Source organism: Kogia breviceps, chromosome 19, assembly GCF_026419965.1.
Source record: "Kogia breviceps isolate mKogBre1 chromosome 19, mKogBre1 haplotype 1, whole genome shotgun sequence".
In the NCBI taxonomy this organism is placed as follows: Eukaryota; Metazoa; Chordata; class Mammalia; order Artiodactyla; family Physeteridae; genus Kogia; species Kogia breviceps.
Window position 1 is genome coordinate 20695258 of NC_081328.1, and position 23945 is coordinate 20719202.

At 47.4% G+C, this 23945-nt stretch overlaps 1 protein-coding gene across 8 annotated transcripts in view; it reads left to right on the forward strand.

Annotated features, from left to right (window-relative positions):
• ACACA (acetyl-CoA carboxylase alpha) overlaps positions 1-23945 on the forward strand; it is a 375954-nt gene that overhangs the window by 258930 nt on the left and 93079 nt on the right. For all 8 annotated transcript variants that reach the window (XM_067020788.1, XM_067020791.1, XM_067020790.1 and 5 more), the window contains 5 exons: positions 1375-1552; positions 3512-3624; positions 15737-15891; positions 16553-16723; positions 23586-23722. In XM_067020788.1, coding sequence (XP_066876889.1) covers positions 1375-1552; positions 3512-3624; positions 15737-15891; positions 16553-16723; positions 23586-23722 — 754 coding nt within the window. The remainder of the gene's footprint in view (positions 1-1374; positions 1553-3511; positions 3625-15736; positions 15892-16552; positions 16724-23585; positions 23723-23945) is intronic.

Genomic DNA, 23945 nt, shown 5'->3' on the forward strand with positions numbered 1-23945 from the left:
AAGGAGTAAATGTCTTTGTTCTGATCATATATACAGAGTGTGTGACCATTCACATTCTACATAGAGTACGGAGTTTTTCCTGGGGCAACTTCTGAGTTTTTGGAATTCCTTCACAGACCAGCCAGCCAGGTTGGAGCAATGGAGAAAGGCATAGGCCTTGCAGAGAACTGTGCTCACCCATGGTTTCTATAGAGAGAGCCATATTTTACTTTGGAGAAGGTAGAGGTTTAATTTGCCAGTAACTACAGTGAAAGCAATTTCTATTTGGTTTGCTCTTAAGTTCCTGAAAAATGCTTCTTTGCTTTGGGTTTCCAGATTGATTTATTCCGAATTGAGATCCTCTCTTTGTTAGGAAAGTTTGAACTCAGTTGAACCTGTTATTTGGTGTTTCAAAAGGATCCATTGTGGTTCCACTGCAATACTCTAACATCTGGAATCATAAACCTAAAACTTCAGCAGTGTTTAGACTTCAGTGAGCTAGGAAATGGGAAGAAGTCATAAATTATTGGGAAATAAATAACTGATCCTGCTTTCCAAGGACTGACTCTATTTATGCACCAAGGGTCCCTTTTCTTCAGGCTGCTTCTGACCTTGGGGGGATTACAAAGCCTACTTTTTATCAGAAGGAAGAGGTGGCTCCTCTTTTTATGTGGCTGTGTGATAGTTCCAATAAATACATATGCACTTAAATTTTTTTCTCATTGGTACCCTGATGAAAATGCAACTGATAAAGAATTAATTTTTTCTTTCTCACTGTGTTCTTTACAAAGCATGTGTGTGCTCACTCGTTTATTCAGCAGACACTTACTGAGCACTAACTATGTTCTAGGCACTGGACAGGACCCTGGGGATGCAAAGATGAAAGATGCAGTTTTTGAGGATAAAATTTTTGAAGGGTGCATTTCCATTAGCTGTGCATTTTAAGGGCTTATCATATGCTAAGTATCATGAGAAGAATTGAAAAGAGCTTGAATAGTTCCTTCAGAAAACTTAATGTAGTGAGAGAGATCACATATTGACATGAAAAATACTCAACATTTGTAGAGCAAGTGTGAATTAATGTGGTGAAACCTGAGTACAGAAATTCAGGGAGGATGTAAAATGGATATGCAATCCATAGGGCCTGCACCCTGACTCTGGTGAAAGGCAATGCACTTCTGTCCTACTTTTGAAGATCCCCTGGAGTCTTAAATAGAATAGAGATGGAGACACCAATTGCTTTAGTCTTCAGGGTGGCCAAACAGGACCTGGGGCAGCTGCACCCCCAGACCTGTCACCTCTGGCCACGAGCAGCCTTATTCCTCTGTGTGTCATGATGTGAGCAGTGTTCGGAAGCACTGCTTCATGGTTTCTAATTTGTCTCATTCTCCACAGATATGTACGACCAAGTGCTGAAGTTTGGCGCTTACATCGTGGATGGCTTACGGGAGTGCTCGCAGCCTGTGATGGTTTACATTCCTCCACAGGCGGAGCTCCGGGGTGGCTCCTGGGTCGTGATTGACCCCACCATCAACCCGCGGCACATGGAGATGTATGCTGACCGAGAAAGCAGGTAGTGCTTCTTCCTCGTTTCCACTCGCTGCCTCTGGGGGATCCTCTAGCTGTTGGTTTCCTCCTGGAGAGCATTATAACCAAGGGACCTTTATTTGAATCTGTGTATCCCCAGAGGGCTCCAAGGTCAGAAAAATAGGCTTTCTAGAAAGCATCCACCAGCATGAGAAGGGAACCAGGCTGGAGTCAGGCTTTCCCAGTGTAATCCCCACCCCAGATTCTTTTACCATGAAGTCCTCTATCCAGGCACCCCCACACTCTGAGAGACCCTCTCCTGTATGTTGTTCAGATATACCTATTCATCATCTCTTTCTTAGGTATGTGGCGGAGGGAGCTTAAAGCAAGGTGGAGCGCAAGGACCCAGTTGTTAGTCTGGAGTTCTGGGGGCTTCCCCAGGCCCTGCGGCTGACGAGTGAGGAACTTGGAGCGGTCCTTGCTCTCCCTGGGTTGCTTCTTCTTGTCTGTGGAACGACCTGGGTGGCCATCGAGGTGCACCACAGCACCTGCATTCTGTGGTTTCAACCAGAGCTTCTCTCCCACAGCGCAGTGCCTCACTCTGGCATTCGGGGAGGCCTGGAGAACACAGTGTTTGCAGCACAAAGGGAACGGCAAGAGAAAATCCCAAGCTTCTGTTAGGCATTGGCCCCTGCAACACTTAAGTAAAACAGATCAAATCCAGCTTCCTTTCATAATCTGCTTTCAACCCTTTTGTAAATCTCACATCGTATCTCCTTGACATTTTCCATGCCAGTTCCTACATCCAGTCATTTTATTAGAGCACCTATGTCTCTCTTTTCCCAAAAATTTCAGCCTCTTATTTCAAAAACTGCTTAAGAGAGTCCAGTGGTTTTATTGTCAAATCACTAGGTTAGCATTCTATACTTAGGGGCTTACTTTTAAGTGCTAACTTAACTGCTGATCTGATATCAAATGGGAGACAAGTCCTCTGCAGACTTTAGAACAAGACTGTATGTTTTTTTTTTTTTTTTTTTTTTTTTTTTTTTTTGTGGTACGCAGGCCTCTCATTGTTGTGGCCTCTCCCTTTGCGGGGCACAGGCTCCGGACGCGCAGGCTCAGCGGCCATGGCTCACGGGCCTAGCCGCTCCGCGGCATGTGGGATCTTCCCGGACCGGGGCACGAACCCGTGTCCCCTGCATCGGCAGGCGGACTCTCAACCACTGCGCCACCAGGGAAGCCCAAGACTGTATGGTTTTAAATCCAGCTCTGTCACTTGTTAGCCTTGGACAAGTCTCCTAACATCCCGTACCTTAGTTTCCTCCTCTGTGAAATGGGGATAATAGTACCGTACCTCATAGTGGATATAGACTGGGCATGGGATTGTCATAAAGATTTTTACATTGACCTTAGAACAGTGCCACGCACAGAGTAAGCATTAGCTGTATTTTTTTTTTTTAATGTAGAAAGTTTTTTTAAAAAAAAATTTGTTTAGGGTAAAGTTCCTAGTAATAGAACATCATTAGTATGCACTAGAAGTGACCCCGAAACCTATGTCATTTCCATAGCAGCAGGGTGCCGTCCATGTGTAGGACCAGTCAGCACCCCGCCACCCCCTCAGTGCATGGCCTGAGTGACGGAGACTGTTCCTCTGCCACTGCAGCTACATCAACTTTTTTTTTTTTTTCTGAAAAATGTGATTCCTGTTACCCTTATCAGCTGTAGGTGATGGAATCTGTATTCTTCTCCCTTTGAGATGGAAGTAGACTGATGTCGTAATAAGAATTATTTTAATTGCTTTTTGCCAGGCCTTTCTCATACCCCACTTAGACTCTTCTCTGGTGCCTGCTTCTCTCCTTGGGGTTCCCTCTGTGAACCGTGGGTGGGCAAAACCATAATGAAGCTATTTCCTGGTCCACAGATGGTAACTGCCTCATTCTGTTGTCTCCTTCCTTTAAAGTACCACTATTTCTGTTTTGTTTCCTTTCCTTTCTCTGTGATCCAGGGGATCAGTTCTGGAGCCAGAAGGGACAGTAGAAATCAAATTCCGCAGAAAGGATCTGGTGAAAACCATGCGTCGGGTGGACCCCGTCTACATCCACTTGGCTGAGCGATTGGGTATGTCTGCTTGTCCTCCTGGCAAATCAATGAGCCGTTCAGCTGATTTGTAATGAGTGCATTCATAGGCCAGGGGAGGAGGCACTGAAGCATTTGATCAAATTCATGATCATCTTTATTTACTGTCCTCTCTATGGTAAGAACCCTGGTAGAATGAAACAGTGTGTGTAATAGGAGGGAAAGTGGGCCCTTAAAAAAGCAAAAGTCACCCGACTTTTTCTTCTGATATTTCCTTATAGTTCAAACAGCCCATCTTTCTAGGCTTGTGGATGACCTTGTAAAAAATGATTAGCTGGAAGTTGCTGTTGGGGGCAGGCTGATCGGGCAGAGAACACACTAGGCTTAAGTATCCTGTTTCTGCTTGTCTCTCTGGACGAGCCTGCCTTCTTTCTGAAGAGTCAGTGTCACAGGATGGAAAGGCCGGAGGCCTACCCAGGCGGCATCCCGGGGCCATCCTGAGCTGGAGAAATGGAAGTAAAGATTGTCCACTGTGCACTTAAAACAGAGGCCAAGCAGCAGAATCCGTGGGAGCATTTGCACTCCACGCTTCCAGCTGTTACTATGTCGCTCATTTGTTTCTGGAGCTTTTGGAAGGTGCTTGCGATTTGAACATTGGACTAAACTGTGGGAGCCCTGTGTCAAGTCCAGAGTCTGAATGAGTTTCAGAGTCTCTTAAAACACTGATTTTCTGCCCAGGTCTCCCATTGAGCCCTTTGCTATGTTAGTAAAGATAATGGCTTAAGGGTCTTTTGTTTGTTGGTTTGGTTTGTTTTTGTTTTTTAAAGACAACAGGGAGACTGCCTTTAAAAGGTAGTGAAACTCAGTGAATGGAAGACATAAAAAAGAGATGCTAGCTCATTTATATTCCAAATAATAAGTTAATTAATAAAGTACCATTTGTGAACTCTTTACATCCTCACCATCCAGAGACACAGAGACTTCTGAGAGTTTGCCTGCCCTCACCCTAGAGACCCCACGTCCTGGCATCAGAGCCCTGAGCTGTGCACAATGTTGCTTGCCATACACAGCGACTCGGTTACCATAAACCCTGTTTGTGTCCCATTGTTTGCCATTAGGAAACAACCACCAATAACTCTAACACACTGCAGCCTGATCCTTTTATAGGAAATGCACACCTACAACAAGAAATTGGCAACGTTGTCTCTAAAATCTATCGCCACCCAGAATTGTTGAGGTGGTTTTTCTTCCTCTTTTTTCTCCAAACAGGTTAATTACTTCTGACCAACCCCATACACTTTAATTAAAGTAACTGCAGCTCAAGAGCAAGTTACTCACAACTGTACACAGAGAGAGCTCTAAAAGCTTCAGCCACTGATAAGCATCTCACTTAGATGGCTCATAATTGCTCCCAGCATCCCATGATCACGGCCATCGCTGTTTTTACCACTAATTCTGCAGGAAGGCAGCAATGCCACAATTGCAGGACACAGTGAATTGCATAATTTTCTTTCTTTCCTCTTTTTCTTTCTTTTTTTCTTTTTTCCTGATTTTCTTTCTGGCCAATTTAAAATTTGTCAAAGTCGGTCTCCTTCTGGATCACTGCCCTTTGATATTTCGCGCACTCCATTTGCCACAAACAAGCCGCAGGGCCACAGTTCATGCTGACTCCAGCAGAGAGAGAGCTCCATTTATCTTACACTGCCTGCTGAATTCCTGCTCATTACCTGGGGGTTCACTGCCTCTTTTTAACCCCCCAATGGCTGTCATCATCCCTTCAGAGTAACTAGCTGGTAGGAAGAGGGGTCCTCTCTAACATCTGTTTGCAGAACGACTGGATGGTGAGGGGTGTGGGGCTGAAGCTTCTTTCTCTTGAAGGAAAGTGATATCGCTCCCACATTCACCCAGCATCTTTTAACTTTTGAAACACAGAAAGGGGAAAGGGAGGAGATTCCCAAGGGATGGCCGTTTAATCATGTTACAAATCATCTTATTATCAATTTCCTATCCACATTGAAGAAAACCCTATTTATTTAACCTTGACCAAAATGGCACTAGAGGAAGAATCCTTAGTCCGCTAAATGTGAAGCACGCACTGGCCCAGGGCAGCTTGGGGCGTGAGCAGTGGAGCTGGAGTAAAAATAACTACGCACAGGTCCTGGCTATGTTGCTTGCAGCTAAGTTGTTTAACTTCTCCAAACATCAGCTTCTTCATCCAGAGAGAGGGGGTAACGCTCCCACCTAGCCAGTGTGGGGATCAGATGAATGCGTGCTGTCTTTGAATCCGCGAAGCATCTTTCAAACATGGTGATTGGCATTGTTTCCTTTCCATCCTAATCATCGGAAGCAGCAGATGCCGTGTTTGTAATGGAGCATTTTCTGTGGCTTAGGCCCCCTTTGGGACCGAGTGGTATAGGGAAGGAAATACGAGAGAAGCAGAAGAGGCAGTCTTGTCTCAGGTATTCTCAGTCAGTCAGGGAGACCACAGACGTCCAGGTGTGTTCGTGACAGAAGAGATCAGTGGGGATGTAACAGAAGAAGCATTTGTGAACCCGGCTCCTTTTGGGTTCACATTGGCTTTTGGCTCCTTTCTCAGTGCCTAGAAGCAGACTGCCAAAATGCTTTTTCACAAAGTGGGTAAAAATGACCTCAGTTTCCAGATGGGGAGATCGAGGCAGAAGGAAGAGTTAAATAAGTCATCCGAGGTACAAAGTAAATGTACGCTAGTGCCCAGAAGGGAATTCTGGTTCCCTGTGTGCTACTTTTCTCAGGATTTCCTCAGATTTTTACCTCAGCTGAATACTAAGCCTGATCAAAAGTAAACAGGAGTTCTTTTTCTTATAAATTTATTTATTTATTTATTTATTTTTGGCTGCGTTGGGTCTGTTGCTGCGCGCAGGCTTTCTCTAGTTGCGGTGAGGGCTACTGTTCCTTGTGGTGTGCGGGCTTCTCATTGCGGTGGCTTCTCTTGTTGTGGGGCACGGGCTCTAGGCGTGCGGGCTTCAGTAGTTGTGGCACAACTACTGAGCCTGAGTTGTAGAACTCAGGCTCAGTAGTTGTGGCACACGGGCTTAGTTGCTCTGTGGCCTGTGGGATCTTCCCGGGCCAGGGTTCAAACCCCTGTCCCCTGCATTGGCAGGCGGATTCTGAACCACTGCACCACCAGGGAAGTCCCTAAACGAGTTCTTTAAACAAGAGTGCTTTCCCTTTGGGATCTGAAGCCAACTCCACGGAGAGGAATCTGACATAGGAGGACGCCTGAGGAGTAGATGTTATCCTGTGTTCCCAGTCTCTTCCCAAATGGGCCTCTGCATTGGGGGAGCGTGCCCTCAGGCCACTTAGACAAACCAGTGCATGGGGATTGACTGTGCTCAAAATACTCTAAGGATAATGAATAAGATTTAACTTCTGAACAGCTAACGTCATCTCTTTCAGGATTCTTATTTTTTTAAAATGGCCTTTTGTCATTTTATATAGTTAGTTTGGGTAGAGGTGGTGAATTACTAGTTTACAGTTCTGTGATTATAACAGAGAGTATGAAAATAGTACATAGATTGGTCCCTGATAAAGGTAAAGGGAAGAGTTACCCCAGCAAGAAATGTGATGTCAGACCAAATACCAGAGTCTTGCATTGCTGGACCAGTTCTGACCCTGGGTTCTCAGAACCGGGGCTTGGCAGAGTCAGTGCAGAGAGGAAAATGTCCTACCATTCTGGTCGCCTTAAGGAAATTAAATTCCTTCTTTGGAAACAGAGCACAGCCCTCCAAGGCTTCCCTGTGTCTCTCTGATATCCTTTTACCTCCAGGACAGGGAGAGCGGCCTTAGAGCAGGACAGCCTTCCCAGCCTGGCCTCTTGATGCTGTGACGTGAGATCCTCTTCTGGATCCTCATCCTCCTCTGGTGTTCCGAGGGAAGTGACAAATCAATTTAGGTAGAGAGAGAACCCTCTGGCCCAAGTGTGAAGCCACTGTAAGCTCCCCGCCGTGCCTCTCCTCAGTACAAAGAGCACCTGGGCCGAGGAGCCACTTGGTGGAACTCTGTTCTGATCCAGACACACGTCTTGGTTGTGGCCCTGTTCCCAGACAGCCGGGCAGCCTGCCATGCAGCGCACTGGCCATGCCCACGTGGACGGAGTGCATTCTGGGAGTGACGGTCTGACATGGGCAGCAGCGAGCACCACTGCTGGCCCCTGCTTGGCCCTGAGGCCCTAGCCCACACCCCGCATGCCTCCCAGCCTGAGGCACCCTGGGCGTAGATGGAGTATTGTGGCTGCGGGTGAGGTTACATGTGTCTGTGAAAATCCTCAGGAATGCCTCACTCCCAAGCCTTCTCTTTAGCCAGCGGGATGACAGGAAATGGATACTCCCTTGAGTTAAGGGGACTCAAGGGTTAATCTGCTTTTCTGGCAGAGGTGATCGAAGTTTCTGTGCTGTGTGTGCTTTTCTATCTCTTGTGCCCTCTTCAAGATGCTATAAGCCGAAAAGAGCCTAGGTTGCTTATTTGAGGCACAAAGCAGTGTCCTTACCTGGAAAGTTGATCACGGAAAGAAAGAAGTCCTAATACTCAGCCTGGGGAGTGGCCTCTGGCCCTCTCCCCTGTTGTACTCAGAGTGTCCTCCCTGGCACCAAGGCCCCCAAGCACTAGGCTCCTTGGTAGGTAGCCTGCTGAGAAACAACGTAAGCCTTTTTATCATGAAGGTAGAGATGATGGGATCCTCCCTTAAGTTAGCAGCAGCTTAAAACCCACCTCGTCACACCGATTCAGAAGCTCTTTGGCTTGATGCAATTTAGTGCAATAGTGACATTTTCTGGGAAGGAGAAGTGGTCATCCTTTTGGTGTGATCTGTTAATCTGACCGTATTTATAGAAGCATCTGGGCTTGCCTCTTCCCAGGAAGGAGTGAGTCACAATTCCCTCAGGCTGGAGGGACCTGGCAGGCATTTTGTTAGACTGTACCTAAGCTTCTGCCTGCCTGAGGCTGTCATGAGAACTTGTTGGAGGGACCCTCTTCCCCACTTGGTCCCAGATGACCCAGATCCTTATCCTCCCACCTGCCAGACTTAGGAAGAGCAACTTAGAGAAAGAAAATAGTACAGACTGCCAGGCTTAATTGCCACTAGAATTCAGAGAATTCTGTGCTGTTTCCTGACTCTTTTGTGTGCGGTGTTTGCATGGGGGCACAGGGGACAAGGCTGCTGGGGGAGAAATGTATTTAATATATTTTTTTATCCCCATCTGGAAATCTGTGGCTTTACTATAATGATTTTAAAAAATATGAACAGTAGAGCACTAACACCATTGCAAGGAACCTCAGGGTTAAACATCCCTTGAGAGGATTGCCGTTAAAATCAATATGCATATACAGTTGTATTTAGATAGTTATGGCCCCCTTTGAAGAAAAGCAGATATATGAAAATGGGATTTTAAAAAAAACTAGATACACTGGGAGAAATTATTCCCATTACAAAAGGATTATTTGCTTTACCAAAGGATTCACTGCAGGGTTCCTTCTAAATAGCTCCCTTAAGGCATTTAAAACAGGATCTGATTTCTGCAGTTTTTCAAGAATGCTTTTGTGTAAAGAAAGGCACACCTGTTATGGATACGGAAATAGTTTTGCAGGTTTTTTTATTTTTTCCACCCTATCTTACTGTATTTTAGAGAAATTTCTTTCAACATAGAAAATGTGGTTACATAGATCTTTTAAACAACTACTTATGTTTGTACTTCTGAATCTTAATAACATTCCAGTCTTTTTTATGCTGATTTTTCAATCTTAGGGTTGAGGAATGGGTATGTGTTCTCATATGTGAGATATTCAGGAGCTTAGTGGGGAGGGTGATCTAGTTCTTTTCTTTAGCATTAAGTATTTAACCAATCACAGCAAATTGCCTTCTTCTTCTTCAGAGGAGGAAGGGCACATAAAAGTTTAAATTGGGTTTAAATTTACATAGGCTTCTTGATAGATCTAAAAAAAAAAAAAAAACCAAGAAAAGTTAAGAATTAAAAGAACACACACTTTAATATCACATCCTTTTATACAACATTCTTCCTGTTTGCCAGATTAGGATGGTTGTTACATAAATGAGAAACAGCTCAGAAAAGGAAAGAGATTTCTACAAGGTCACCTAGTGCCTTTGGCTGAGCAGAGAATTTTTAGCCTACCACTCTGATTTTTATTCTAAGCTTTGAAGGTCTCACCCTCCCCCCAAATCATACTCCATGGTCTGCTCATCCATACGGTAAGGGTGGCCACCTCCCGCCCTCCCCCAGGGTCAAGGCTGGGTAAAAGCACCTCCTGCCGCAGAAATCAGCCGTCTCCTCAGAAGCTTCTCTTCAGCTTTGACCCCATGGAGAGATGTGGCTTTTCATTATGTCCTGGCCCCTGGAACACCTGACAGGCTGCTGTCCTGTGGACACTTGCAGGTCAATTTAACTTGTTTCAGTTAAGAAGCATGGACTCTGAAGCCAGACTGCCTAAGCCCAAATCCCAGCTTCATCATTTCCTGGCTTTGTGACCTTGGACAAGTTACTTCAATTTTTTTGTGTGCCTCAGTTTCCCCATCGATAAGATCACAGCAGTCTTTTAGGGTTGTCGTGAAAATGAAATGAGATGAAAAGTACTTAAACAGCACGAGTGTACAGTAACATCTCAGTAATGTTAGCTTTCATTTGATCAGACTAGCAATACCTCTTCTTGCGTTTAACTCTTTAAACATTTTAAATTGTATGGTTGGATTTTTAGGATTTCATGGGGACTCTTTATTTTGGGAAGGAAGGCATGGGAGTGACCTACCTCTCTTTTCCCTTTTCCCATTTCAGCCTTTTCCTAAAGTAGGATTCTAGAAAGAATGACTTTCCTCTCTGTAGCATATTCTTAAACACACTCACACATGCACACACACTGGCTTGCTTTCCTAAAAACCCTGAGGCCCTGCAATCGGGCTTGAAAAGAAAGAAAACCATTCCAAGATATTTAATTGTACAGGGAGCTTATAGGATTGATCGAGAGCTTAGCTTTTTACAATAGTCCAGTGAATAAGAAATGCTCCTGACAAACGATCAATGATAGGATAATCACTCTTTATCCCCCTCCTCATTCTTACCTTCTTTCTTTCAGGAGAGCAGGGTTCAGAAGTCAAAAATCTTTATAGACGCTGCTTTTAAATTAAGCAGAAAATAGACATTGACATATTTGTTAATCTCCCCTAAATCATTACTGGGGCTGGCTGCTTTGCTGTACAAGGAGAGGGGCCTTCGGTGTGCTACAGAAGGGTGTAAAACTAGCTTAAGAGCAGCCTTTGATTTTTAGAAAATAAAATGTAGAAAACCTTTTTTTCCCCCTTAAAACAAAGCACACAAATCTTTCTCTTTCTCATGGGCATTTAAAAATACATACATTCTCTACTTCTGTCTTTTCCTTGCTTTGGTGCTTTTTTGAGGTAGGTCTTGAACTGCAATCAGAGGCATCACTGAAGGAATGAGACAAGGCAGGCCTTGGAGGAATGTTCTGGGATCTTTCTAGTCTCTCTCAGGAGGGCCAGAGTATTGTAGGTGTTCATTTTGGTATTCTTTCAGAGCTCTAGGATAGCTTGATTGGGTGGATGAGAATTTTGTTAGTCCAGGAATTAGCCTCCTCTCTCCCTCCAACTGGGTAAAGCCACAGTCTTATTCCCCCAGTGCTCTGTTCCTAAGCGCAGAAGTCCTCTGCTCTGCACCCAGTGCTGAGCTGTGCTCTTAACTCCTCCTAACACAGTGAACCACTCTCTCCAGCTAATTGCCCTTCTGTGGCCACTGCCAGGTCTCCTGCTTGGCCACTTGCAGTACCATTTAATGTAGAAGAACACAGCCTTCAGAGACAGCCAGACCCAAGTGTAAATCCTGACTTTTCTACTTAAGAGCTGGGTGTCATTGGGCAAGTCTCTTTTACGTTTCAGAGCCTTGGTTTTCTCATTTGTGAAACAGAGACCCTGTCTGTAAGGTTGGCTTATTATAAAGATTAGAGATGATGTATCTGAAGCAACTTGGAAAGCGTTCAGTAACTCTGAGGTATTCCACTGGGCAGCAGTGTTAGCAGCTGACCAGACCTGGGTCTGAACTGCGCGTGGTGACTTATGAGCTGTGTGATCCTAAAATCATGGAGTGCAGTGCCTGGCGTATAGGAAATGCTCAATAAATGGTGTGTGTTGTATACGGAGTGCATATATGTTGTTGACCCTGAGGGAGAACATTGTGAGGGTCTGGAAGTCCCTATTCAGCCATATTCACGGTCCTGCCATCCCCCGCCCCCCAGCAGGGCTCTGATTTTACCTAATGATCTCGCAGTGCCTCAGAGATATTGCGAGTTCACTTCCAGACCACCACAATAAAGCGAGTATCACAATAAAGCGAGTCACGTGACTTTTTGGTTTCCCAGTGCATAGAAAAGTTATGTTTACATTATAAGTGTGCAAGAGCGTTACATCTGAAAAACAATGTACATACTCTAATTTTAAAATACTTTAGTGCTGGAAAGTGCTCACCATTATCTGAGCCTTCCGTGAATCATAATCTTTTTGCTGGTGGAGGGTCCTGCCTCGACGTCAGTGGCTGCTGACTGATCAGGGCAGTGGTCTCTGAAGGTGGGGTGGGGTGGGGGCGTGGCAATTTCTTAAAATAAGACACCAGTGAGGTCTGCTGCATCGATTGACTCTTACTTTCACAAACGATTTCTCTATAGTGTGCAGTCCTGCTTGATAGCATTGTTTGATTTCACCATAACAAATACAGTACAGGTAGAACTTGCTTTACAGTGCTTTCAAACTGTTTCATTATTATTATATTTCTTATGGTGATCTATGATCAGTAATCTTTGATGTTATATTCTGATGTTTTTATACTTGTTTTGGCATTTTTTAGCAATAAAGTATTCTCTAGGTATGCCTGTAACAGGAGGCGCTACCCTAGAGACTTGCATACAGAATGGGAATTATTGGAGATGCTGTCTTGGTCTAGTCGTGGGGTGGGACTGAGGTGGAACCTCAGCTTTATCAGGCAGGAGTCTGCCATCCTCATTTATCCTTTTCTGAAGTTAAAGGGATACTAGTACCGAAGCACTTGTACACATAAGCTAGAAACACACACAATACAGTGTTCAAAAGCTTTGGGAGCCAAGCTGCTGCATCCGGGTCCTGCCTCTGCCCCTTTCTAGCTTTGTGACCTTGGTAAGTTACATAAATTCTCAGTGCCTCAGTTTCCTCACCTGTAAGATGAGGATAATAGGAATACCAACCTCATAAGGTTGTTGTAAGATTAAATGGGTTAATAGATGTAAAGCACTTAGAACAGTGCCCAGTGCCCTGTAAATATTAGCTTTGATTACTGATTATATGCACTGGGGAGCCAGGATAAGTTTTTTTTTAGTTGTACTTATTTTTTTTACTTTCCATTTGATATAATTTTACAGGAAAGTTACAAGAATGGTACAAGGAACTTCTGATGCCCTTTTCTCCAATTCACCTACTGTTAACCATCTTCTTCGACTTGCTTCACAATTTTCACATGCACAAGCTCCCTCGCTCGCTCTCTCTGCACACATACGTGTTTTCTTTGAACCGTGTGAGCTAATCTGTAGGCATCACGATCCTTTATCCGTAAATATTCAGTGTGTTTCTAAGAACACAGACTTTCTTTTACATAAGCAAAATATATTTATTAAAATCAGAAGCTATAACATTGATACAATACTGCTGTCTACTCCATAATTCATATTAAAATTTTACCAGTTGTCCCAATAATGTCCTTTATAGCCTTTTTTTTTTTTTTTTTGGTCCATATCTGAGATCTAATCTCAGAGCACATGTTGCAATTTGTTGTCCAGTATTTTTGTCTCTTTTAATCTTGTGGAATAGCTCTTTGGCCTTTCTTTGTCTTTCATGATCTTGACATTTTTTGAAGAGTCCAGGCCACTTTTTGTAGCGTTCCTCAGTTTGAATCTGTCTTATATTTTCCATGGTTAGATTCAGATTATGCATTTTTGGCAGGAATACTGCAGAAGTCATGTCATGTCCTTCTCAGGATGTCGTATTAGGAGGCACGTGATGTCAGCTTGTCCTGTTCTTGGTGCTGGTTAGCTCTGATTACTTGTTCTAAGGTTTTGTTCACTGGGTTAATCCACTGTAAAGTTGCCACCTTCCCCTTTGTAATTAGTAAGTAATTTGTAAGGAGCTACTTTGAAACTATGTAAATATCCTGTTCCTCCTCAAAGGCTCACCCACTAGTTTTAGTATCTGTTGATAATTCTTGGCAGAATCAATGACTGTGATGGTTGTAAAATGGTGATTTTCTAATTCCATCATTCCTTCTCTATTAATTGTTAGTCTGGGGAGAGAGAGGTCTTTCCCTTCCCTTCTCCCCCATTTAATTATTTATGTCAGGGTGACTCATGGGTTCTTATTTAATTCCATAAATATTCTGATGCTCAAATTGTCCCAGATTTAGCCGGTCAGAACACCTTCACACTGGTTCCTGTGTCCTTTTAACCTGTCCAGTCAGTTTTTGAGTGCTTCCCTGCTTTTTGTGACAATACACTCCAGGCTCATCTTATATTTCTCCTGCCCTAGCCCCGGAATAAACCGTTTCTCCAAGGAGTCTCGGTTCCTTTTATTGGAGAAGGAAAAATGTTTGCTTCCCTGTCAAGGGTGTTATACCCGAGACCATCTCATCTCAGAAGCAGCTGGTCAACTCTCCTCCCAGGAACTCTCCAGGCAGGTCCACCTAGAATGAGCGGGCCTCCATCTCATCCCCCAGTGTGGTGCCCATTGCTGTTTACCTGGTTTGGAAAGAAGACTGCTGGGGGGTCAGGGGCCCAACGTGATGGGTCAGTGGTTGCCTCTGTGTGAGAGCCCAAGGAAAGATAGCCCTCTGTACCCTTCATCACAGTTTCAAAGTAGTGATGGGTATTTAAAAAAAAAAAAAGTGGACTTGGTTATCCAAAAACCTCATAAGACTGAAGCTAGGTACTAGAGTTATACATGTGTTTGGGTATAATACGGCTCACTCAGCAGCCCAAGGCTGTTTATGGCATGTGATTCATAGTGGCATAAAAAGCAAGGCCCGTTCCAGACAGACATGCTTGAAATAGACCTCTTTTGCATCCGATCACCTGTGGTCATGTATTTATTTGTCAGCTTTGGTGACAAAGCACTTCAGGTTGTCCCCAACCCCAGGGGCTGTCACCTATTGCTCTTTCAGTTAGACTTACTCCTCCTTACTGGGCAGGCAGATAAATTCTCAGTATTGATTGCAAGTTCCATTGTGAGAGTAATTAGGAAGCCAAGCACAACGTAGCAGCGCCTCTCCTGGGACACCGTTGAGTGGGGTGGGAGGCTGCTTATCATAAGGAGTCCAAACTCATCTGTTGCGTAAGGGTGCCATGTGCACATAAGCTTGGGGATCCAAATGGGGTTTGTGGACTGCCGTTCTCTCTTTTTCCCTCCTCTCTGCTTTCAGCCCAAAAACTAGAATGTCTTTGTCACTGTGGTCAGGGGTTGGCTCTGGCAGTAGCAGCCCAGGCAGGAGACTAGGAGGCTGGCTCATCCACCGAGCTGGCATGAGACACATGCCTCTGGCTCTAATTGGATCAGATTCTACTAATTTCAGGTTAAGAGTATGCAAACCTGAGATTAAAGCTGTGAAGTAAAGCAGTTTCAGCCTGAGGAGTCATCAGGTCCTGTCCAGGTGGGCAGGTGACTGGTGAGGACGCAGGGAAGAAGAGCTGCTGGTCTGTGTGCGGAGCCACGGGGCGTGCCCCCCAGCGTGTCCCACACCCGGAGCAGCCCTGCCGTTCTAGTGCTGGTCAGCAGGGCGTGGCACGGTGCCCTTCGTGGGGATGAGGGGCCCGCTGTCAGACAGGTGGCGAAGGGCATGGGCTGGCACCTGCTCGGGGAGTGCCCCCCCCCAAGGGTTGCTTTCACAGTTGTCAGCCCCACAGGGAAGGGAGGACACGGGAGCCCCATGGCAAGGCAGGGACAGGTCTGGCATCTGGCAGAGTCCAGTTATCAGCAGAGAGGTGGTGAAGACGATGGAGAGCTGAGCCTCCGAGCTTCCCGTGACTGTGGCTGCTTCTGAGCTGAGACCCCTGGTCCGCGCGAGCCTGATGGTGTGTCTGCTTGCAGGCACCCCCGAGCTAAGCGCGGCAGAACGGAAGGAGCTGGAGAGCAAGCTGAAGGAGCGGGAGGAGTTTCTCCTTCCCATTTACCACCAGGTAGCCGTGCAGTTTGCCGACTTGCACGACACACCGGGCCGGATGCAGGAGAAGGGGGTTATCAACGTAAGTACGGTGGTCGCCGCTTCTCCTGACTTGTCAGAGACCCGCCACCAGCCCGTGTCTGTCTCATGCCCACGGGCTCCCATGCAGGGAGCTCTCAGGGCTGCATTAAAACAGCGTGTGCAGATCAAACTGTGTTCAGTTCTTCTGGCGAGACTTTTCCCTTTTTCTGTACCCACTACCATCCTAAAACTGCTTATGAGTTAGGTTCCAGGGGACTCCTCAGGAGGCAGGCTCCATTTTGCTGGCGAGAAACCGACTCCCAGGCACTCCACTGGGGACAGCTGCCCGGGGGTCCTCAGGCGGTGGATTACCCCAGTGTCAAGGTCCCAGCAGTGGCTAGTTCACACTTGACCTGCATGCGAGCTGTCTGAACCGCCTGCTCAAAACCAGCCCCGCGCTCTCTGTTACCCGGGAGTCTGAGCCCTGCACCCCCGAACATCTCAGCTCCGTGTGGGCCGAGCGATGGCCAGGCCCCTCCCTGTGCAGTGCTGCGGTTGGCGGGCGTGGGGCTGTGCTCTGAACTGGACAGCCGTCTACAGGGGCTGGGCTCACAGCCACTCTTGAGTCTCTGAGGGGCTTGCTGGAGGGTAGGGTTTGTGCCCGTGGAGTCCCCTCTGGGCACCGAGCTGGGGGGACTAAGCTTATTGTTGTCTGGGTGTAGGACATCCTGGATTGGAAGACATCCCGTACCTTCTTCTACTGGAGGCTGAGGCGTCTCTTGCTGGAGGACCTGGTCAAGAAGAAAATCCACAATGCCAACCCCGAGCTGACCGACGGCCAGATCCAGGCCATGTTAAGGCGTTGGTTTGTGGAAGTGGAAGGGACAGTGAAGGTAGGTGGGCTGCCTTGGAGGAGCCTTCACGTCCTGCTCCTCACCCGCCCCTGGCACCGCAAGCCTTGTTGTCTAAGAATCCCCGGGCCTCGGCCTGTGTCCTCCCCACAGTAATATGTCCTGATGGCTTGTAAGAGGAGTTGGTAGGGCATTCTTTGCAGCTCATTCAGTCATTCAGCAAACCTTTCTGAATGCTTCCTGTACACCAGACAGTGAAGGAGGCAGGCATATGCTCCTGTCCTCACAGAGCTCACCACCAAGGCAGGGAGACAGATTCGTCAAGGGGTCACATACAACAGTGAGGCCAACGTCAAACATGGCAAACCCAGGGCATCGTAGAACACAAAGAAGGGCTACCTGACCTGCTGTGTGGGAAGGGAGGGCAGAGTCTGGGAAGACTTCTAGAAGTAATAGAGACCTGAAAACAAAATAGGAATGAACCAGAGGAAAAGACTAGATTAAGAGACAGGAGGGATGTTCCAGGCAGAAGGAACCGCATGTTCCAAGCCTGACAGCAAGAGTACCGTGCACCCGAGGCACTGCAGGAATTTCAGGACGGCTCAGAGCCCAGGATGGTGTAGGGCCAGGAGAGCCACGTGGAGGGCTGGGACTTTGTCCTGAGGCCTGGGAAGCCACGGAGAATTTGAAGCAGCAGAGGGACATACTGTGATGCGTGTTGTAGAGAGACCGCTCAGGGGCTGCGTGGAGGGTGGCGCTGAGGGGGCACGAGCAGGGGCCTCACAGTGGCAGGCGCTGTGCCTCCAGCTGAAGGTCTTCTGACTGCAAATCCGAGCTGGAAGGAAACTTCCACCCTGCAGGGAACTACGGATCCGACATCTCCTGGGGGTGATCTCACAGGGAAGGCGCACACCTTGGAGCAGTGCCCGCTTAGATGGTGTCCCTAGAGCTCCTGCCCCGGGGTGGAGGCTGGGACAGCCTGGCACCAGCATTTGCTTCTGGAATCCTGGGCTACACGAGACAGTCCATGGGAGGACGGGAAGAAAAAGTTGGGACTTTTATTTCTATTTATTTTTACTAAGAAAAAGAAAGAAATCAACCTTTATTCATAGTTAGTATCTGGATTAAATCATATACATCATATATACATTTTATCAGAATATGGGTAGTATGTGCTGGAAATACACTTGTCTTTTTTCCTGATAGCTATGTGATCGAAAACAGTTGGTGACTGCCGGCTTAGAGAATTGCTGGAAGGCCAGATGGAGGGCACACCCGCCTCCTCCTGGGAAGTGTTGCTTGAGGTCTCTGCCGACTGTTCCTGGGAAGGACCCCCAAGATTTGATATAAGTTTTAAAGTCAGTGAGTCGGGGTGCTTCTAAGATTCACCTCTGTGTTAAGTCTACCCGTTTCTTTATGACCGAAAAGCTTCCTTGGATAAATATTTCAGATGTGCAGCCTCATGCGACATGTGGTTCAGGTTAAGGTCAGTCTTTGACATCATAATTGAGTGAGACAATTTTGTCAGTGGCCACTGGCAGCTTCCAGTGGAAGTTGGCATTGAAAGTCATGCAAGTGTAAAATAAGAGGCTGTTCTCCAGTTAGGAGTGGCCAGCCAGGTAAATGGAGTGTGCGTGTGCGGCCAGGAGAGGCCCGCATGCCTTCCTCCGCCATTCGTCCCTAACGGACGTGCACGGCGTCAGTGGACACAAGGATGCGGGGAAGGACGGCTCCCCTCTGAGCGTGAAGCCAGCGCATAGGCCCTTCAGTTGCACCTTAACATCCCACTCCCAGGGGAAGCGTGTCTGGAGAAGCAGGTCATTGCCATCTTGTCGATGGAGAAAACAGTCACCTGTGTGCACAGACTCCTGGCTGGAGATCAAGTGCAGAAGACAGCCTGGCCCCATGGCTCAGGACGGGAGGCCAGAGGCTCTGGGACCCAAACGTACCCAAGAACCGAGGCTGTCTCCCCTGCCCCTCCTCTACAGAAGAGAGCGTCCCCCTGAGCTCTCAGTCCAGGAGGACAGTCAAAGAGAGAGAGGAAGGGCAGGTGGTCCCACGATGTGGCTTTGAAACCTCCTGGATTCTATGAGCTCAGCAGGACCCGGTTTAGTGTGGGGCTGGTGATAAAATCTGCAGCGCCCTTGAGAGAAGAAAGCGTTGCTGTGTTCAAAAGCCGAGTGGCTGCCTCTGAGGGACCAAGTCTGCTCGGTGCTTGGGAACGGCCGAAACCCCAAAACTGGTGCCTTTCCTCAATTCTTCAGTCAGGGATGGATATTATACACTGTCTCTTGCAAGGTCTAAACCTGGCTTTGCCTCAAGAAATGACCCTCTGATCCTTACTGTGGTTACTGGTAGGGAAAGACAGTGATAGGCATCTGTTAGCCGTGCTGTGTGTTTTCCTCATAGAGTTTTGTTCTTTTTTTCTTTTGCGGTACGCGGGCCTCTCACTGCTGCGGCCTCTCCTGCTGCGGAGCACAGGCTCCGGATGCGCAGTCCCATTGGCCATGGCTCACGGGCCCAGCCGCTCCGCGGCATGTGGGATCCTCCCAGACCAGGGCACGAACATGTGTCCCCTGCATCGGCAGGCGGACTCCCAACCACTGTGCCACCAGGGAAGCCCCTGTTTTTTTTTTAAATCTTAATCCTGAAAAAAGAGATTCACACTGTGATGTTACATAACTGAGCAGTAGAATTCTTTTGTTTCCCTTAGAGGAGTCTGTTACCATGAGTTATGGGATGCTGTTTGAGTCCGCAGGGACAGTCCCATTGTAGGGGATAGTAGGGTTTATGGTTCACAGTTTCACTGCAGGCAGAAGAAAAGCATCACCAGAGCTCCCTGAAAAAAATAGCGAGAGCTTAGATTTAAATTGGGTCATAAGAACAAGGCACACATCTGTTTCATGGGCACTTTTCTTCTTCTGATTCTTAGATCCATAGTTTAAGGTATGTGGTTTTTCAGACAAGCTCATTTTTCCCCAAGTGGTAGAAATTGAGAAGAATGTGGTATTTGGAATCTCACACTTTTTGGATCCCAGCTTTACAATTTACTGGCTTAGACATACTTAAGCCTCCCTTTCCTCATGTGTAAAAATAGGGATGTTTATTTCACGAGGTTTATTGCATTTTAAAGGACATCGTAAGTGTTGGGCACCATGTCTGGTGCTCAGTTTCCTCCTCCGTCAGCACAGCACGTTAGAAGGTGGGCTGAGAGCTTCAGTGCAGCTGAAATGGTCTTGGTGGGAGCCATGTGCCCAGTGGATTCTCAGTCGGTGTTCTCTGACTTGGCGTGCTCTAATTTATCCATGATCTAGGATGCCACAGTGCACCCTTACTGTCCAGGAAGCTACCCATTCACTCTTTATTTTTTGGCTGTGTTGGGTCTTCATTGCTGCTTGCGGGCTTTCTCTAGTTGCAGCGAGCGGGGGCTACTCTTCGTTGAGGTGCGCGGGCTTCTCATTGCGGTGGCCTCTCTTGTTGTGGATCACAGGCTCTAGGCACGCGGGCTTCAGTAGTTGTGGCATGAGGGCTCAGTAGTTGTGGTTCACAGGCTCTAGAGCGCAGGCTCAGTAGTTGTGGTGCACAGGCTTAGACTCTTTGCGGCATGTGGGATCTTCCTGGACCAGGGCTCGAACCCGTGTCCCCTGCATTGGCAGGCGGATTCTTAACCACTGAGCCACCAGGGAAGTCCCAACCCATTCATTCTTAGTCTGGATTTCCAAATGAGATGAATTGTCAGTGGAGGCCCTTGTGAGGAAGGTAGAGGAAAAAGCACCATTGATAAGGTTGTTTGACTTCCAGTGTCCCCAAGCTTCCCGTGGATAAGTCTCACGCACCAAACTTCTGATCTAGGGCCAGAGAGCGAAAAGGTGAGGCAGAACCTGGGCAGCATGCCTTGGGCCTGGGGCTGAGGCTGGAGTGGCTCTCAGGAGTTGGGGCCTGCAGGCCACCCCAGCCCACATGGCTATTTGCTACTGTATGCCAAAGCCTCAGAAAAAAATCACTTTGCTGAGGTGTCTCCAGGCAGCTCACAAGGTGACTTATCTGCAGGGCATGGTAATCAGGGCTCACATCCATCAGCCTGTGCCCTGGTCACTCCCAGGCCCTGCTGTACCATTGAGTAAGGAGGGCTTAACAGCAATCCGATACGTTAGAAATGAAACTTTCCAAACAGGTCATTTAGATTTTGTAAGATAGACTAATTACTACATACAATTAGTGAGCTGAGTAGTGCCAGAGATACTGACCCACTGATGCAGAGCGGGATAAAGTGCCAGCTGAACACGTACTGTAAGGCCACTGTTGTGACATTTAATTATTGATATTTTATTGGTATTAAAATGTTCTGACTGGGGTGAGTGCAGGCAGGTGACGTAGGGGGGGCCCAGGCCTGTCATGAGGTTAGCACCCAGCATGTCACACGTGGTTAAAAATCCACAGAGGGAATAACCAGCCACGTTCTCATAAATTTAAGGAGGGAAATGTAAACAGCATAGGGTTGCCTGTCCTTCTGGCCGAAATGATGATTCCTTACAGCTCCGTTCCTGGAGGGCGAACAAGGAACTGCAGACTCCCTGACCCTCATGGGGGAAGCACGCTCACACAGTAGAGGAAACCCTCCCAGGTCTGTTACAAAAAACCTGTGGTGCTGTGGCGCCTGCGTGCGTTGATTCTTGCTTAAAACGCTGTTGGCTAGGATTGCGACCCCATGGCCTTCGTGTGCTCTGTGCTGTGGTCAAAACTTGACCAGGGTTTGACTTGGTGGTCATCACCCAGTCGTATTTTGAGTGAACAGCAAATCTTACATACAAGGGACCTATATTTTCAAAGACTTGGAATGTGTTGCTTTAATTCTGTTTGGGAACTTTTTCAATGTTTACTTTAAATACCTAGCGTATTCTGGCTACAGGAGGGGCAGCAGAAGGGTTTTCTCTGGAGGGCAGCTGGCTTTCCGGCGTGGTGTCTGGGCATCGTTAGGAGCAGGCATCTCGTTAGCTAATACACGACACCAATCAAGGAGAGCTATCTTAAGCCACAAGTAATCTGCTCCCTGGCATATGCTGATAGGAAAGCATCATGCTGTTTCTTAATTAAAAGCAAATGGATTGAAAATGATTAATAAGAGTATTAAATATTCTCTTAAACTAAACGCTTTGGAATTCTTGGGTAAATCTAGGGTTTTTTTTTTTTCTATTCTGAAACCCAAGAAGCACGCATTGTTTTCTTTTTTCCTCATCCCAAATCCTCATAACTAAGGGCATGTGCAGAAGTCCAAATTACCATGATGGAGATGGAAACGGCGGCGTTCCGGGGCAGTGCTTAAGAGTGCAGGCGCATCCATCCATGTGTGGGGTGGGCGGGAGCCGGCACGTGGGAGTTAAGACAGCCACACTGTGGGAAACATCACCACCGCCGCCCTTGTCAGTAGAGATTGATGTGCAAAACGCTTGCGTTCAGCCTCCGAGGTGCCGGGCAGGACGCGCAGCACGCACGGCACGGAGACGTGGGAAGCCCCCTCAGCTTCGCACCGTCCGGGCCGCACCACCCTGACCAGGAGAGCTGATCTTTTTGTCAGTGATTACAAACAGATGGACAAATTTGGGGCCAGAAAAAGAACTGGACACAAGAACTAGAAAAGGCACGTTGCTGATCCTTAATCCTGGGGCTCCTTAATCCTTCAACTCAACTGTGAAGTAGTACTCCTCAAGTGCTGTTAGAAACGTGGACGTCAGTTACAGGACATGTAACAAACAAGCAGCACTACGAACACACCGGCCAAGGTGGAGATGGGGAAGCGAGAGTCTGAAAAGAACCATTATTTTGAAAGGCCCGAAGTAGAACCTTAGGAAACAGCACAGCGCCCAGTCCCCTCCTGCATGATGCCTCTGGCGGGCGCTGAGAACGCAGCCTCCGTGTTTTGCGGGCCCTGGGGTCCCAGCCATGGCTCAGGCGCCTCTGCTGGAATCCAGGCTTCCTGAGCCACCTCCCGAGCTACCTAATGCAGCCACCTATTAAATTACAGCGCCAAACTCATTGTCATTCTGACTTTGACTCGGTTAGTGATAACAGAGGAGGACAACCCACCTTTAAATGACGAGCTTTGTGTTTAATTACCCAAACAAAATGACATAAATATGAATGAGCCCTAATGGCGGTACTTGGTTTTCCGGAAACCATTAACAAAACGATTCCTAAATGATTTGTAAAGAAAATGAGCGGAGACGAGAGCCAGGAGAAGGCTATTAGTTTTCTAACACACTCCTGAATTATTATGTAGTCAACTACCTGGGAAATGCTCAGCTAAATGATCTTGAAAGGAGGAGGTGAGAGGTGGTTTGTTGAGACTTTCAGGGTGATGGACATCCTGACCCTTCGGAAAACTCTCACAGAAAGCGAACTGGGGTTTTGGTTTTTGACCCGACGGCAGGACTCCCCTCACCTGAGGCCTCCACGGCCAGGCTGCTCACCTGCCACACACCCCACTGGGACTAGAGACTTAAATTTAGGAATCGTGACTCAGTTCCTCAAAAAGCACACATTTCATTTTAAAAACACCAAGTAAACAACATTTCCCTCTCAGTCTGCACTTTACCAAACAATCGGTCAGGGGACTAAATTCCTGTAGCCTTTGTGGAACAGGTAGGGGGATGGGACCAGCGTCTGTGTGAGCACGGATGCCTCTGGGGGGCCCAGGTGGACACTTCAAAAGTAGGGCAGGGAAGACAAGGAGGGCTTCTGTCTCGAGGCCCGCTTCCTCCTCCTGCAAAGCCAACAGTAATGGAGAGCTGGGAACGACTTCTTTACGTTGAGCAAGCTTTTGCAGTGCACTTCCCAGATGTAGACTAGTCAGGGTGTCCAGCCTGGCCTGGGCCCTGGTGTCTAAGCAGGCATCATCTGTTTGCAGGCCTACGTTTGGGACAACAACAAGGATCTGGTAGAATGGCTGGAGAAACAGCTGGCAGAGGAAGATGGCGCTCGCTCGGTAATAGAGGAGAACATCAAGTATATCAGCAGAGACTACGTCCTCAAGCAGATCCGCAGGTGAGACCCGCGGGGGCGGGTGGGGGTGCTCCTGGGTAGAAGTGGGGCTCACTTCTCGGGGACGAGCGACTCAAGGACAAACGGTGAGGTGACGATGCCTCGTAGTCTCTGTGGTCCCTTTGTGTTCGCGAGGCTGTGGTTGACCCACAGGTCAGAAGAGCCCTGAAGCACGGTTCTCGCTCAGCTGCCGGTCGCCAGGGGCACTTAGTATCGACGGCTTAGC